The sequence below is a fragment of the Mustelus asterias genome, unplaced genomic scaffold (genome assembly GCF_964213995.1).
Source record: "Mustelus asterias unplaced genomic scaffold, sMusAst1.hap1.1 HAP1_SCAFFOLD_1385, whole genome shotgun sequence".
In the NCBI taxonomy this organism is placed as follows: domain Eukaryota; kingdom Metazoa; phylum Chordata; class Chondrichthyes; order Carcharhiniformes; family Triakidae; genus Mustelus; species Mustelus asterias.
In genome coordinates this window covers 65,778-82,500 of record NW_027591330.1, presented here as the reverse complement: position 1 = coordinate 82,500, position 16,723 = coordinate 65,778, and the positions used below count along the sequence as shown (strand labels likewise).

General features: G+C 46.5%; 1 protein-coding gene across 1 annotated transcript in view; it reads left to right on the top strand.

Moving 5' to 3' along the window:
- LOC144488224 (protein NDRG4-like) overlaps positions 1-16,723 on the top strand; it is a gene marked incomplete at both ends in the record, with an annotated part of 86,447 nt that overhangs the window by 10,503 nt on the left and 59,221 nt on the right. The window contains 3 exons of the mRNA XM_078206251.1: positions 1,373-1,433; positions 9,204-9,290; positions 15,983-16,039. Coding sequence (XP_078062377.1) covers positions 1,373-1,433; positions 9,204-9,290; positions 15,983-16,039 — 205 coding nt within the window. The remainder of the gene's footprint in view (positions 1-1,372; positions 1,434-9,203; positions 9,291-15,982; positions 16,040-16,723) is intronic.

Genomic DNA, 16,723 nt, shown 5'->3' with positions numbered 1-16,723 from the left:
CGGTCTGTGTGTGGCACTGTATCGAATTCCTTCTGAAAGCCCATGCACACCAGATCAACAACATTACCCTCATCGACCCTTTCTGTTACCCCCTCTAAACAACTCCAACAAGTTAGCGCAGACGGATTGGCCATGCTAAATTGCCCCTTAGTGTCCAAAGATGTGCAGGTTAGGTGGATTGGCCATGCTAAATTGTCCCTTAGTGTCTAAAGATGTGCAGGTTAGGTGGATTGGCCATGCTAAATTGTCCCTTGGTGTCCAAAGATGTGTAGGTTAGGTGGATTGGCCGTGCTAAATTGTCTCTTAGTGTCCAAAGATGTGCAGGTTAGGGGGATTGGCCGTGCTAAATTGCCCCTTAGTGTCCAAAGATGTGTAGGTTAGGTGGATTGACCATGCTAAATTGTCCCTTAGTGTCCAAAGATGTGCAGGTTAGGTGGATTGGCCGTGCTAAATTGTCCCTTAGTGTCCAAAGATGTGTAGGTTAGGTGGATTGGCCGTGCTAAATTGCCCCTTAGTGTCCAAAGATGTGCAGGTTAGGTGGATTGGCCATGCTAAATTGCCCCTTAGTGTCCAAAGATGTGTAGGTTAGGTGGATTGGCCATGCTAAATTGTCCCTTAGTGTCCAAAGATGTGCAGGTTAGGTGGATTGGCCATGCTAAATTGTCCCTTAGTGTCCAAAGATGTGCAGGTTAGGTGGATTGGCCGTGCTAAATTGCCCCTTAGTGTCCAAAGATGCGCGGGTTAAGTGAGTTGGCCATGCTAAATTATCCCTTACTGTCCAAAGATGTGTAGGTTAGATGGATTGGCCATGCTAAATTGTCCCTTAGTGTCCAAAGATGTGCAGGTTAGGTGGATTGGCCGTGCTAAATTGCCCCTTAGTGTCCAAAGATGTGCAGGTTAGGTGGATTGGCCATGCTAAATTGCCCCTTAGTGCCCAAAGATGTGCAGGTTAGGTGGATTGGCCATGCTAAATTGTCCCTCAGTGTCCAAAGATGTGCAGGTTAGGTGGATTGGCCGTGCTAAATTGTTCCTTAGTGTCTAAAGATGTGCAGGTTACGTGGATTGGCCATGCTAAATTCACAGGGTTATGGGGATTGGCTCTGGATAAGCTGCTCTGTCAGGGAGTGGTGCAGACTCAGTGGGCCGAATGGCCTCCTTCTGCACTGCAGGGATTCTGTGAAGTTAGTTAAACACAATTTCTCTCTAAGACATCCACGCTGACTCTTATGATTTGAACCCACTTGCACTGATTATTATTTCGATTCTCAATAATTATCCCCAATAAGCTTCTCCACCATCGAATTTGGTCTTTATTCGCTGACACTATTCACTCTCTGTCTCTCTCTGTCCCTCTCTCCACTTCCCTCTGCAGCTTCCGGACTATTATCGGAGTGGGAGTTGGAGCGGGAGCCAACATTCTTGCCAAGTTTGCTGTGAGTCCGGTCTTTTCTTGTCAGAACAGAGAGGGTTGGAACGGTTGCCGTTGATGTCTTTGTGGACAGCGTTCGTTCTCGCGGAGTGCGCCACCACGTCCTGGCCCCCAACTGTGCCTCCACTCCCCCCCCCCCCAACCCATCTTTCCCCCCCGCTCAGATAGGAGGGGTCTCGAGTCTCTGGAATGGGGGGGTCAGAGGCTGGGAATCTCCGGTGGAACTCAGTGCGGGCGGGCGACTGGAAAATCCGCGGGGTGACCAGAAGTCCGGTGTCGTTGGGCGCCGCCCAGACTGGCAAACGTCCGCTCTGAGAGTGAGACCCGGGAAATGAGACCGCGTCCCACTGCCATTCCGCCAAACCTCAGCTCAGGCCAAATGGAGGCTCGAGTGAGGCCTCGTCTCCAAACTCCCTCTGTTATATATTTAAATGGTTGCATGGTTGCTTTCAGAGCCAGTCACATGGTTTGACAGCGACCTCATTAGGGTGCTGCACAGGCTTCGGGTTGAGATTCAGTTTGTCCTCTGCACAGGTAACAGGTCCTTCGATAAACCTTGTTGTTGTTGGTCTGAATCTACATTGGCACACCGCATTTTGGTTTTTTTGTTCAAAATCCATGACCCCAAACATAAGTTAATATTTTATATCCTCGATCGGGACCCTCCTTAACCCTCTCTCTGTCCCAGTTAATATTTTATACCCTCGATCGAGACCCTCCTTAACCCTCTCTCTGTCCCAGTTAATATTTTATACCCTCGATCGGGACCCTCCTTAACCCTCTCTCTGTCCCAGTTAATATTTTATACCCTCGATCGGGACCCTCCTTAACCCTCTCTCTGTCCCAGTTAATATTTTATATCCTCGATCAGGACCCTCCTTAACCCTCGCTCTGTCCCAGTTAATATTTTATACTCTCGATCGGGACCCTCCTTAACCCTCTCTCTGTCCCAGTTAATATTTTATATCCTCGATCGAGACCCTCCTTAACCCTCTCTCTGCCCCAGTTAATATTTTATACCCTCGATCGGGGCCCTCCTTAATCCTCTCTCTGTCCCAGTTAATATTTTATACTCTCGATCGAGACCCTCCTTAACCCTCTCTCTGTCCCAGTTAATATTTTATACCCTCGATCGAGACCCTCCTTAACCCTCTCTCTGTCCCAGTTAATACTTTATATCCTCGATCGGGACCCTCCTTAACCCTCTCCCTGTCCCAGTTAATATTTTATATCCTCGATCGGGACCCTCCTTAACCCTCTCTCTGTCCCAGTTAATATTTTATACCCTCGATCGGGACCCTCCTTAACCCTCTCTCTGTCCCAGTTAATATTTTATATCCTCGATCGGGACCCTCCTTAACCCTCTCTCTGTCCCAGTTAATATTTTATACCCTCGATCGAGACCCTCCTTAACCCTCTCTCTGTCCCAGTTAATATTTTATACCCTCGATCGGGACCCTCCTTAACCCTCTCTCTGTCCCAGTTAATATTTTATACCCTCGATCGGGACCCTCCTTAACAATCTCTCTGCCCCAGTTAATATTTTGTATCCTCGATCGAGACACTCCTTAACCCTCTCTCTGTCCCAGTTAATATTTTATACCCTCGATCGGGACCCTCCTTAACCCTCTCTCTGTCCCAGTTAATATTTTATACCCTCGATCGGGACCCCCCTTAACCCTGTCTCTGTCCCAGTTAATATTTTATACCCTCGATCGGGACCCTCCTTAACCCTCTCTCTGTCCCAGTTAATATTTTATACCCTCGATCGGGACCCCCCTTAACCCTCTCACTGTCCCAGTTAATATTTTATACCCTCGATCGAGACCCTCCTTAACCCTCTCCCTGCTCCAGTTAATATTTTATATCCTCGATCGAGACCCTCCTTAACCCTCTCTCTGTCCCAGTTAATATTTTATACCCTCGATCGGGACCCTCCTTAACCCTCTCTCTGTCCCAGTTAATATTTTATATCCTCGATCGGGACCCTCCTTAACCCTCTCTCTGTCCCAGTTAATATTTTATACCCTCGATCGGGACCCTCCTTAACCATCTCTCTGTCCCAGTTAATATTTTATATCCTCGATCGGGACCCTCCTTAACCCTCTCTCTGTCCCAGTTAATATTTTATACCCTCGATCGGGACCCTCCTTAACCCTCTCTCTGTCCCAGTTAATATTTTATATCCTCGATCGGGACCCTCCTTAACCCTCTCTCTGTCCCAGTTAATATTTTATATCCTCGATCGGGACCCTCCTTAACCCTCTCTCTGTCCCAGTTAATATTTTATTCCCTCGATCGGGACCCCCCTTAACCCCCTCTCTGTCCCAGTTAATATTTTATACGCTCGATCGGGACCCTCCTTAACCCTCTCTCTGTCCCAGTTAATATTTTATATTCTCGATCGGGACCCTCCTTAACCCTCTCTCTGTCCCAGTTAATATTTTATACCCTCGATCGGGACCCTCCTTAACCCTCTCTCTGTCCCAGTTAATATTTTATATCCTCGATCGGGACCCTCCTTAACCCTCTCTCTGTCCCAGTTAATATTTTATACCCTCGGTCGGGACCCTCCTTAACCCTCTCTCTGTCCCAGTTAATATTTTATATCCTCGATCGGGACCCTCCTTAACCCTCTCTCTGTCCCAGTTAATATTTTATACCCTCGATCGGGACCCTCCTTAACCCTCTCTCTGTCCCAGTTAATATTTTATACCCTCGATCGAGACCCTCCTTAACCCTCTCTCTGTCCCAGTTAATATTTTATATCCTCGATCGGGACCCTCCTTAACCCTCTCTCTGTCCCAGTTAATATTTTATATCCTCGATCGGGACCCTCCTTAACCCTCTCTCTGTCCCAGTTAATATTTTATACCCTCGATCGCGACCCTCCTTAACCCTCTCTCTACCCTAGTTAATATTTTATACCCCCGATCGGGAACCTCCTTAACCCTCTCTCTGTCCCAGTTAATATTTTATATCCTCGATCGGGACGATCCTTAACCCTCTCCCTGTCCCAGTTAATATTTTATATCCTCGATCGAGACCCTCCTTAACCCTCTCTCTGTCCCAATTAATATTTTATACCCTCGATCGGGACCCTCCTTAACCCTCTCTCTGTCCCAGTTAATATTTTACACCCTCGATCGAGACCCTCCTTAACCCTCTGTTCCAGTTAATATTTTATACCCTCGATCGGGACCCTCCTTAACCCTCTGTTCCAGTTAATATTTTATACCCTCGATCGGGACCCTCCTTAACCCTCTCTCTGTCCCAGTTAATATTTTATATCCTCTATCGGGACCCTCCTTAACCCTCTCTCTGTCCCAGTTAATATTTTATATCCTCGATCGGGACCCTCCTTAACCCTCTCTCTGTCCCAGTTAATATTTTATACTCTCGATCGGGACCCTCCTTAACCCTCTCTCTGTCCCAGTTAATATTTTATATCCTCTATCGGGACCCTCCTTAACCCTCTCTCTGTCCCAGTTAATATTTTATATCCTCGATCAGGACCCTCCTTAACCCTCTCTCTGTCCCAGTTAATATTTTATATCCTCGATCGGGACCCTCCTTAACCCTCTCTCTGTCCCAGTTAATATTTTATCTCCTCGATCGGGTCCCTCCTTAACCCTCTCTCTGTCCCAGTTAATATTTTATCTCCTCGATCGGGACCCTCCTTAACCCTCTCTCTGTCCCAGTTAATATTTTATACCATCGATTGGGACCCTCCTTAACCCTCTCTCTGTCCCAGTTAATATTTTATATCCTCGATCGGGACCCTCCTTAACCCTCTCTCTGTCCCAGTTAATATTTTATATCCTCGATCGGGACCCTCCTTAACCCTCTCTCTGTCCCAGTTAATATTTTATATCCTCGATCGGGACCCTCCTTCACCCTCTCTCTGCCCCAGTTAATATTTTATATCCTCGATCGGGACCCTCCTTAACCCTCTCTCTGTCCCAGTTAATATTTTATATCCTCGATCGGGACCCTCCTTAACCCTCTCTCTGTCCCAGTTAATATTTTATATCCTCGATCGGGACCCTCCTTAACCCTCTCTCTGTCCCAGTTAATATTTTATATCCTCGATCGGGACCCTCCTTAACCCTCTCTCTGTCCCAGTTAATATTTTATATCCTCGATCGGGACCCTCCTTAACCCTCTCTCTGTCCCAGTTAATATTTTATATCCTCGATCGGGATCCTCCTTAACCCTCTCTCTGTCCCAGTTAATATTTTATACCCTCGATCGGGACCCTCCTTAACCCTCTCTCTGTCCCAGTTAATATTTTATACCCTCGATCGGGACCCTCCTTAACCCTCTCTCTGTCCCAGTTAATATTTTATATCCTCGATCGGGACCTTCCTTAACCCTCTCTCTGTCCCAGTTAATATTTTATACCCTCGATCGGGACCCTCCTTAACCCTCTCTCTGTCCCAGTTAATATTTTATACCCTCGATCGGGACCCTCCTTAACCCTCTTTCTGTCCCAGTTAATATTTTATACCCTCGATCGAGACCCTCCTTCACCCTCTCTCTGCCCCAGTTAATATTTTATACTCTCGATCGGGACCCTCCTTAACCCTCTCTCTGTCCCAGTTAATATTTTATATCCTCGATCGAGACCCTCCTTAACCCTCTCTCTGTCCCAGTTAATATTTTATATCCTCGATCGGGACCCTCCTTAACCCTCTCTCTGTCCCAGTTAATATTTTATATCCTCGATCGGGACCCTCCTTAACCCTCTCTCTGTCCCAGTTAATATTTTATATCCTCGATCGGGACCCTCCTTAACCCTCTCTCTGTCCCAGTTAATATTTTATACCCTCGATCGGGACCCTCCTTAACCCTCTCCCTGTCCCAGTTAATTTTTTATACCCTCGATCGAGACCCTCCTTAACCCTCTCTCTGTCCCAGTTAATATTTTATATCCTCGATCGAGACCCTCCTTAACCCTCTCTCTGTCCCAGTTAATATTTTATACCCTCGATCGGGACCCTCCTTAACCCTCTCTCTGTCCCAGTTAATATTTTATACCCTCGATCGGGACCCTCCTTAACCCTCTCTCTGTCCCAGTTAATATTTTATATCCTCGATCGGGAACCTCCTTAACCCTCTCTCTGCGCCAATTAATATTTTATACCCTCGATCGAGACCCTCCTTAACCCTCTCTCTGTCCCAGTTAATATTTTATACCCTCGATCGGGACCCTCCTTAACCCTCTCTCTGTCCCAGTTAATATTTTATACCCTCGATCGGGACCCTCCTTAACCCTCTCTCTGCGCCAATTAATATTTTATACCCTCGATCGAGACCCTCCTTAACCCTCTCTCTGTCCCAGTTAATATTTTATACCCTCGATTGAGACCCTCCTTAACCCTCTCTCTGTCCCAGTTAATATTTTATACCCCCGATCGGGACCCTCCTTAACCCTCTCTCTGTCCCAGTTAATATTTTATACCCTCGATCGGGACCCTCCTTAACCCTCTCTCTGTCCCAGTTAATATTTTATATCCTCGATCGGGACCCTCCTTAACCCTCTCTCTGTCCCAGTTAATATTTTATACCCTCGATCGGGACCCTCCTTAACCCTCTCTCTGTCCCAGTTAATATTTTATACCCTCGATCGGGACCCTCCTTAACCCTCTCCCTGTCCCAGTTAATATTTTATGCCCTCGATCGGGACCCTCCTTAACCCTCGCTCTGTCCCAGTTAATATTTTATATCCTCGATCGGGACCCTCCTTAACCCTCTCTCTGTCCCAGTTAATATTTTATATCCTCGATCGGGACCCTCCTTAACCCTCTCTCTGTCTCAGTTAATATTTTATACCCTCGATCGGGACCCTCCTTAACCCTCTCCCTGTCCCAGTTAATATTTTATGCCCTCGATCGGGACCCTCCTTAACCCTCTCTCTGTCCCAGTTAATATTTTATATCCTCGATCGGGACCCTCCTTAACCCTCTCTCTGTCCCAGTTAATATTTTATATCCTCGATCGAGACCCTCCTTAACCCTCTCTCTGCCCCAGTTAATATTTTATACCCTCGATTGGGACCCTCCTTAACCCTCTCTCTGTCCCAGTTAATATTTTTACACCTCCAATTGGATCCCGAGGTTGGAGACTGGTTTGTATTGGCATTGTTACATTGGAACAAAGGAATTAGGAGCAGAATTGGGCCAATTCAACCCTTCAAACCTGCTCCGCCCTTCAATCAGATCATGGCTGGTCTCTCCCTGGTCTCTAATCCACCTCCCCAACCTGCTCCCCCCATATCCCTTTAACCCATTTCAAAATCAGAAATATATCCATCTCCTTCTTGAACACATTTAATGACTCAGTCTCCACCGCGCCCTGGGACAGTGAGTTCCACAGATTCACCGCCCTCTGCGAGAAGTAGTCCCTCCTCATCTCAGTTTTAAATCTACCGCCTCTCAACCTCGACCTCTGACCTCTGGTTCTCGATTGCCCCACAAGGGGAAACATTCGGCCCTACATTTACCTCATCAATCCCTTTTAAAATGTTATATAGCTCGATCAGATCCCCCCTCACCTTTCTAAACTCCAGCCAGTACAAGCCCCAATCTGTTCAATCTCTCCTCCATATGTCAATCCCTTCATCCCCGGAGTGAATCTGAATGATAGAATCCCGACAGGGCATAAAGAGGCCATTCGGCCCATCAAGCCTGAACTGACAGCAATCCAAACCAGATCCTTACCCTGTAACCCCTGCTGATGCCCCTGACACTAAGGGGCAATTTAGCACGGCCAGTCCATCTAACCGGCACGTCTTTCAGACTGTGGGAGGAAACCGGAGCACCCGGAGGAAACCCACGCAGACACGGGGCGGCACGGTAGCACAGTGGTTAGCACTGCTGCTTCACAGCTCCAGGGTCCCAGGTTCGATTCCCGGCTCGGGTCACTGTCTGTGTGGAGTTTGCACATTCTCCTCGTGTCTGCGTGGGTTTCCTCCGGGTGCTCCGGTTTCCTCCCACAGTCCAAAGATGTGCGGGTTAGGTTGATTGGCCAGGTTAAAAATTGCCCCTTAGAGTCCTGGGATGCGTAGGTTAGAGGGATTAGCGGGTAAATATGTGGGGGTAGGGCCTGGGTGGGATTGTGGTCGGTGCAGACTCGATGGGCCGAATGGCCTCCTTCTGCACTGTAAGGTTTCTATGATTCTATGATCCTTACCCTGTAACCCCTGCTGATCCCCCTGGCACTGAGGGGCAATTTAGCACGGCCAGTCCATCTAACCCGCACATCTTTTGGACTGTGGGAGGAAACCGGAGCACCCGGAGGAAACCCCACGCAGACACGAGGAGAATGTGCAGACTCCGCACAGACAGTGATCCGAGGCTGGGAATCGAACCCTGGTCCCTGCCGCTGTGAGGCAGCAGTGCTAACCACTGCGCCACCCAGCGCCTGATGAAACTCCTCTGAACTGTCTCCAATGCCAACAGATCCATGTCCTCAAATAAGGAGACCAGGACCGGACACAATGCCCGCAGATGTGGTCTCACCAACACCCGAGACAATTGCAACAATGCTCCTCTGCTTTGAGACTCCAGTCCCTTTTGCAATAAATGCCAACACCCCATTTGCCTTTTTATGACATTCGGCACATGTTCTGTCTGGTGCGGACAGGACAGGGGCAGCTGAGGGGGGGTCGAGGATTCAACTTTCTGTCCTGATGTGGCCCATTCCCCTTGATCCCTGTCTCACGGCCCTTTCTCAACGCTGGCGTGACTGATCTGTGCTTGCTTTTCCACAGCGCTGTTCCCCGGATCTGGTGGAGGGACTAGTTCTGCTCAATATCGATCCCAACGCCAAGGGATGGATGGATTGGGCAGCAGCCAAGGTACGTGGAAGGTGGGGTGAGGGGAGAGGCAGGGGTGGAGGGGTGAGGTGATACCCGGGGAGTGAGTTACAGGCTGGAATCTAATCGAGGGGTTCGGGGTGGTTTATATACAGAATAACAGATACCCGGGAGTGTGTTACAGACTGGAATCTAATTGAGGGGTTCAGGGTGGTTTATATATAGAATAACAGATACCCGGGAGTGAGTTACAGACTGGAATCTAATCGAGGGGTTTGGGTGGTTTATATATAGAATAACAGATAACCAGGAGTGAGTTACAGGCTGGAATCTAATCGAGGGGTTCGGGTGGTTTATATATAGAATAACAGAAACCCGGGAGTGAGTTACAGACTGGAATCTAATCGAGGGGTTCGGGTGGTTTATATATAGAATAACAGATACCCGGGAGTGAGTTACAGACTGGAATCTAATCGAGGTGTTCGGGGTGGTTTATATATAGAATAACAGAAACCCGGGAGTGAGTTACAGACTGGAATCTAATCGAGGGGTTCGGGTGGTTTATATATAGAATAACAGATACCCGGGAGTGAGTTACAGACTGGAATCTAATCGAGGGGTTCGGGTGGTTTATATATAGAATAACAGATGCCCGGGAGTGAGTTACAGACTGGAATCGAATCGAGGGGTTCGGGTGGTTTATATAGAGAATAACAGATGCCCGGGAGTGAGTTACAGACTGGAATCTAATCGAGGGGTTTGGGTGGTTTATATATAGAATAACAGATACCCGGGAGTGAGTTACAGACTGGAATCTAATCGAGGGGTTCAGGTGGTTTATATATAGAATAACAGATACCCGGGAGTGAGTTACAGACTGGAATCTAATCGAGGGGTTCGGGTAGTTTATATATAGAATAACAGATACCCGGGAGTGAGTTACAGACTGGAATCTAATCGAAGGGTTCAGGTGGTTTATATATAGAATAACAGAAACCCGGGAGTGAGTTACAGACTGGAATCTAATCGAGGAGTTCGGGTGGTTTATATAGAGAATAACAGATGCCCGGGAGTGAGTTACAGACTGGAATCTAATTGAGGGGTTCGGGTGGTTTATATAGAGAATAACAGATGCCCGGGAGTGAGTTACAGACTGGAATCTAATCGAGGGGTTTGGGTGGTTTATATATAGAATAACAGATACCCGGGAGTGAGTTACAGACTGGAATCTAATCGAGGGGTTCGGGTAGTTTATATATAGAATAACAGATACCCGGGAGTGAGTTACAGACTGGAATCTAATCGAGGGGTTCAGGTGGTTTATATATAGAATAACAGATACCCGGGAGTGAGTTACAGACTGGAATCTAATCGAGGGGTTCGGGTGGTTTATATATAGAATAACAGATACCCGGGAGTGAGTAACAGACTGGAATCTAATCGAGGGGTTCGGGTAGTTAATTTATAGAATAACAGATACCCAGGAGTGAGTTACAGACTGGAATCTAATCGAGGGGTTCAGGGTGGTTTATATATAGAATAACAGATACCCGGGAGTGAGTTACAGACTGGAATCTAATCGAGGGGTTCGGGTGGTTTATATATAGAATAACAGATACCCGGGAGTGAGTTACAGACTGGAATCTAATCGAGGGGTTTGGGGGGTTTATATATAGAATAACAGATACCCGGGAGTGAGTTACAGACTGGAATCTAATCGAGGGGTTCGGGGTTGTTTATATATAGAATAACAGATACCCGGGAGTGAGTTACAGACTGGAATCTAATCGAGGGGTTCGGGTGGTTTATATATAGAATAACAGATACCCGGGAGTGAGTTACAGACTGGAATCTAATCGAGGGGTTCAGGGTGGTTTCTATATAGAATAACAGATACCCGGGAGTGAGTTACAGACTGGAATCTAATCGAGGGGTTTGGGTGGTTTATATATAGAATAACAGATACCCGGGAGTGAGTTACAGACTGGAATCTAATCGAGGGGTTTGGGTGGTTTATATATAGAATAACAGATACCCGGGAGTGAGTTACAGACTGGAATCTAATCGAGGGGTTTGGGTGGTTTATATATAGAATAACAGATACCCGGGAGTGAGTTACAGACTGGAATCTAATCGAGGGGTTCGGGGTGGTTTATATATAGAATAACAGATACCCGGGAGTGAGTTACAGGCTGGAATCTAATCGAGGGGTTTGGGTGGTTTATATATAGAATAACAGATACCCGGGAGTGAGTTACAGACTGGAATCTAATCGAGGGGTTTGGGTGGTTTATATATAGAATAACAGATACCCGGGAGTGAGTTACAGACGGGAATCTAATCGAGGGGTTCGGGGTGGTTTATGTATAGAATAACAGATACCCGGGAGTGAGTTACAGACTGGAATCTAATCGAGGGGTTCAGGTGGTTTATATATAGAATAACAGATACCCGGGAGTGAGCTACAGACTGGAATCTAATCGAGGGGTTCGGGTGGTTTATATATAGAATAACAGATACCCGGGAGTGAGTTACAGACTGGAATCTAATCGAGGGGTTCAGGTGGTTTATATATAGAATAACAGATCCCCGGGAGTGGGTTACAGACTGGAATCTAATCGAGGGGTTCGGGTGGTTTATATATAGAATAACAGATACCCGGGAGTGAGTTACAGACTGGAATCTAATCGAGGGGTTCGGGTGGTTTATATATAGAATAACAGATACCCGGGAGTGAGTTACAGACTAGAATCTAATCGAGGGGTTCGGGTGGTTTATATATAGAATAACAGATACCCGGGGGTGAGTTACAGACTGGAATCTAATCGAGGGGTTCGGGTGGTTTATATATAGAATAACAGATACCTGGGAGTGAGTTACAGACTGGAATTTAATCGAGGGGTTCGGGTGGTTTATATATAGAATAACAGATACCCGGGAGTGAGTTGCAGACTGGAATCTAATCGAGGGGTTCGGGTGGTTTATATATAGAATAACAGATACCCGGGAGTGAGTTACAGACTGGAATCTAATCGAGGGGTTTGGGTGGTTTATATATAGAATAACAGATACCCGGGAGTGAGTTACAGACTGGAATCTAATCGAGGGGTTTGAGTGGTTTATATATAGAATAACAGATACCCGGGAGTGAGTTACAGACTGGAATCTAATCGAGGGGTTCGGGTGGTTTATATATAGAATAACAGATACCCGGGAGTGAGTTACAGACTGGAATCTAATCGAGGGGTTTGGGTGGTTTATATATAGAATAACAGATACCCGGGAGTGAGTTACAGACTGGAATCTAATCGAGGGGTTCGGGGTTGTTTATATATAGAATAACAGATACCCGGGAGTGAGTTACAGACTGGAATCTAATCGAGGGGTTCGGGTGGTTTATATATAGAATAACAGATACCCGGGAGTGAGTTACAGACTGGAATCTAATCGAGGGGTTCAGGGTGGTTTCTATATAGAATAACAGATACCCGGGAGTGAGTTACAGACTGGAATCTAATCGAGGGGTTTGGGTGGTTTATATATAGAATAACAGATACCCGGGAGTGAGTTACAGACTGGAATCTAATCGAGGGGTTTGGGTGGTTTATATATAGAATAACAGATACCCGGGAGTGAGTTACAGACTGGAATCTAATCGAGGGGTTTGGGTGGTTTATATATAGAATAACAGATACCCGGGAGTGAGTTACAGACTGGAATCTAATCGAGGGGTTCGGGGTGGTTTATATATAGAATAACAGATACCCGGGAGTGAGTTACAGGCTGGAATCTAATCGAGGGGTTTGGGTGGTTTATATATAGAATAACAGATACCCGGGAGTGAGTTACAGACTGGAATCTAATCGAGGGGTTTGGGTGGTTTATATATAGAATAACAGATACCCGGGAGTGAGTTACAGACTGGAATCTAATCGAGGGGTTCGGGGTGGTTTATGTATAGAATAACAGATACCCGGGAGTGAGTTACAGACTGGAATCTAATCGAGGGGTTCAGGTGGTTTATATATAGAATAACAGATACCCGGGAGTGAGCTACAGACTGGAATCTAATCGAGGGGTTCGGGTGGTTTATATATAGAATAACAGATACCCGGGAGTGAGTTACAGACTGGAATCTAATCGAGGGGTTCAGGTGGTTTATATATAGAATAACAGATCCCCGGGAGTGGGTTACAGACTGGAATCTAATCGAGGGGTTCGGGTGGTTTATATATAGAATAACAGATACCCGGGAGTGAGTTACAGACTGGAATCTAATCGAGGGGTTCGGGTGGTTTATATATAGAATAACAGATACCCGGGAGTGAGTTACAGACTAGAATCTAATCGAGGGGTTCGGGTGGTTTATATATAGAATAACAGATACCCGGGAGTGAGTTACAGACTGGAATCTAATCGAGGGGTTCGGGTGGTTTATATATAGAATAACAGATACCTGGGAGTGAGTTACAGACTGGAATCTAATCGAGGGGTTCGGGTGGTTTATATATAGAATAACAGATACCCGGGAGTGAGTTGCAGACTGGAATCTAATCGAGGGGTTCGGGTGGTTTATATATAGAATAACAGATACCCGGGAGTGAGTTACAGACTGGAATCTAATCGAGGGGTTTGGGTGGTTTATATATAGAATAACAGATACCCGGGAGTGAGTTACAGACTGGAATCTAATCGAGGGGTTTGAGTGGTTTATATATAGAATAACAGATACCCGGGAGTGAGTTACAGACTGGAATCTAATCGAGGGGTTCGGGTGGTTTATATATAGAATAACAGATACCCGGGAGTGAGTTACAGACTGGAATCTAATCGAGGGGTTTGGGTGGTTTATATATAGAATAACAGATACCCGGGAGTGAGTTACAGACTGGAATCTAATCGAGGGGTTCAGGTGGTTTATATATAGAATAACAGATCCCCGGGAGTGGGTTACAGACTGGAATCTAATCGAGGGGTTCGGGTGGTTTATATATAGAATAACAGATACCCGGGAGTGAGTTACAGACTGGAATCTAATCGATGGGTTCGGGTGGTTTATATATAGAATAACAGATACCCGGGAGTGAGTTACAGACTGGAATCTAATCGAGGGGTTCGGGTGGTTTATATATAGAATAACAGATACCTGGGAGTGAGTTACAGACTGGAATCTAATCGAGGGGTTCGGGTGGTTTATATATAGAATAACAGATACCCGGGAGTGAGTTGCAGACTGGAATCTAATCGAGGGGTTCGGGTGGTTTATATATAGAATAACAGATCCCCGGGAGTGAGTTACAGACTGGGATCTAATCGAGGGGTTCGGGTGGTTTATATATAGAATAACAGATACCCGGGAGTGAGTTACAGACTGGAATCTAATCGAGGGGTTCGGGTGGTTTATCTATAGAATAACAGATCCCCGGGAGTGAGTTACAGACTAGAATCTAATCGAGGGGTTCGGGTGGTTTATATATAGAATAACAGATACCCGGGAGTGAGTTACAGACTGGAATCTAATCGAGGGGTTCGGTGTGGTTTATATATAGAATAACAGATACCCGGGAGTGAGTTACAGACTGGAATCTAATCGAGGGGTTCGGGTGGTTTATATATAGAATAACAGATCCCCGGGAGTGAGTTACAGACTGGAATCTAATCGAGGGGTTCGGGTGGTTTATATATAGAATAACAGATACCCGAGAGTGAGTTACAGACTGGAATCTAATCGAGGGGTTCGGGTGGTTTATATATAGAATAACAGATACCCGGGAGTGAGTTACAGACTGGAATCTAATTGAGGGGTTCAGGGTGGTTTATATATAGAATAACAGATACCCGGGAGTGAGTTACAGACTGGAATCTAATCGAGGGGTTTGGGTGGTTTATATATAGAATAACAGATACCCGGGAGTGAGTTACAGACTGGAATCTAATCGAGGGGTTTGGATGGTTTATATATAGAATAACAGATACCCGGGAGTGAGTTACAGACTGGAATCTAATCGAGGGGTTCGGGGTGGTTTATATATAGAATAACAGATACCCGGGAGTGAGTTACAGACTGGAATCTAATCGAGGGGTTCAGGTGGTTTATATATAGAATAACAGATACCCGGGAGTGAGTTACAGACTGGAATCTAATCGAGGGGTTTGGGTGGTTTATATATAGAATAACAGATACCCGGGAGTGTGTTACAGACTGGAATCTAATCGAGGGGTTTGGGTGGTTGAAATATAGAATAACAGATACCCGGGAGTGAGTTACAGACTGGAATCTAATCGAGGGGTTCAGGGTGGTTTATATATAGAATAACAGATACCCGAGAGTGAGTTACAGACTGGAATCTAATCGAGGGGTTCGGGTGGTTTATCTATAGAATAACAGATCCCCGGGAGTGAGTTACAGACTAGAATCTAATCGAGGGGTTCAGGGTGGTTTATATATAGAATAACAGATACCCGGGAGTGAGTTACAGACTGGAATCTAATCGAGGGGTTCGGGGTGGTTTATATATAGAATAACAGATACCCGGGAGTGAGTTACAGACTGGAATCTAATCGAGGGGTTCGGGTGGTTTATATATAGAATCACAGATACCCGGGAGTGAGTTACAGACTGGAATCTAATCGAGGGTTTCGGGGTGATTTATATATAGAATAACAGATACCCGGGAGTGGATTACGGACTGGATCTGATGGAGTTTGATCTCTCGTGTCTCTGTTGTGTTTAGCTCACCGGTCTGACCAGCTCTCTCAGTGATGTCATCCTTGGTCACCTCTTCAGCCAGGTGAATATTCCTCCTGTGCCGCAGACTTCGCCGCGTTGCATGTTTGCCAAAGTGTCACCTGCAAATGTTGTCCGCGTATTCCCGGGAACACACGGTATCGGAAACAGCCAATTCAATCTGTTTGTCCCGTACTGGTCTTTGCCCGTCACCTGAATCTCCTCCTGTTCCATCGCCCCGGTTCTGTGTTTCAATTGAAACATTCGCTTGGTCCTCCGTATCGGGGGCTGGTGAAAAAGGGGGTCTCTGCCCTCCACTCATCAGGTCTGGCTGGCAAGGAACGCCAAAAAAGCTCCAAGGTAACAACAACTTGTACAGCCTGATGGGAGACTTCTGGGTTGACCGGCAGTGGCTTCTGATCGGCAGAGGCCTTTTGCTGTGGAGAATGCACCAGGGGAACGGTTAACTGCCGAGTTAATTGTTTAATCTCCACCCAAGCAACTCGACTATGGTCGAGGCACTGCCAATTTCCCCCGACCCTCCCTCGCACCCGCTCCACCCTGCCTCAGAATCTTATCCGTTTCAGTAGGATCGAAGAACAAAGAGAACAAAGAGCAGTACAGCACAGGAACAGGCCCTTCGGCCCTCCAAGGCTGCGCCGATCGTGATGCCTGCCCAAACTGAAACCGTACGCACTTATAGAGTCATAGAATCATAGAATCACAGAATCCCTACAGTGCAGAAGGA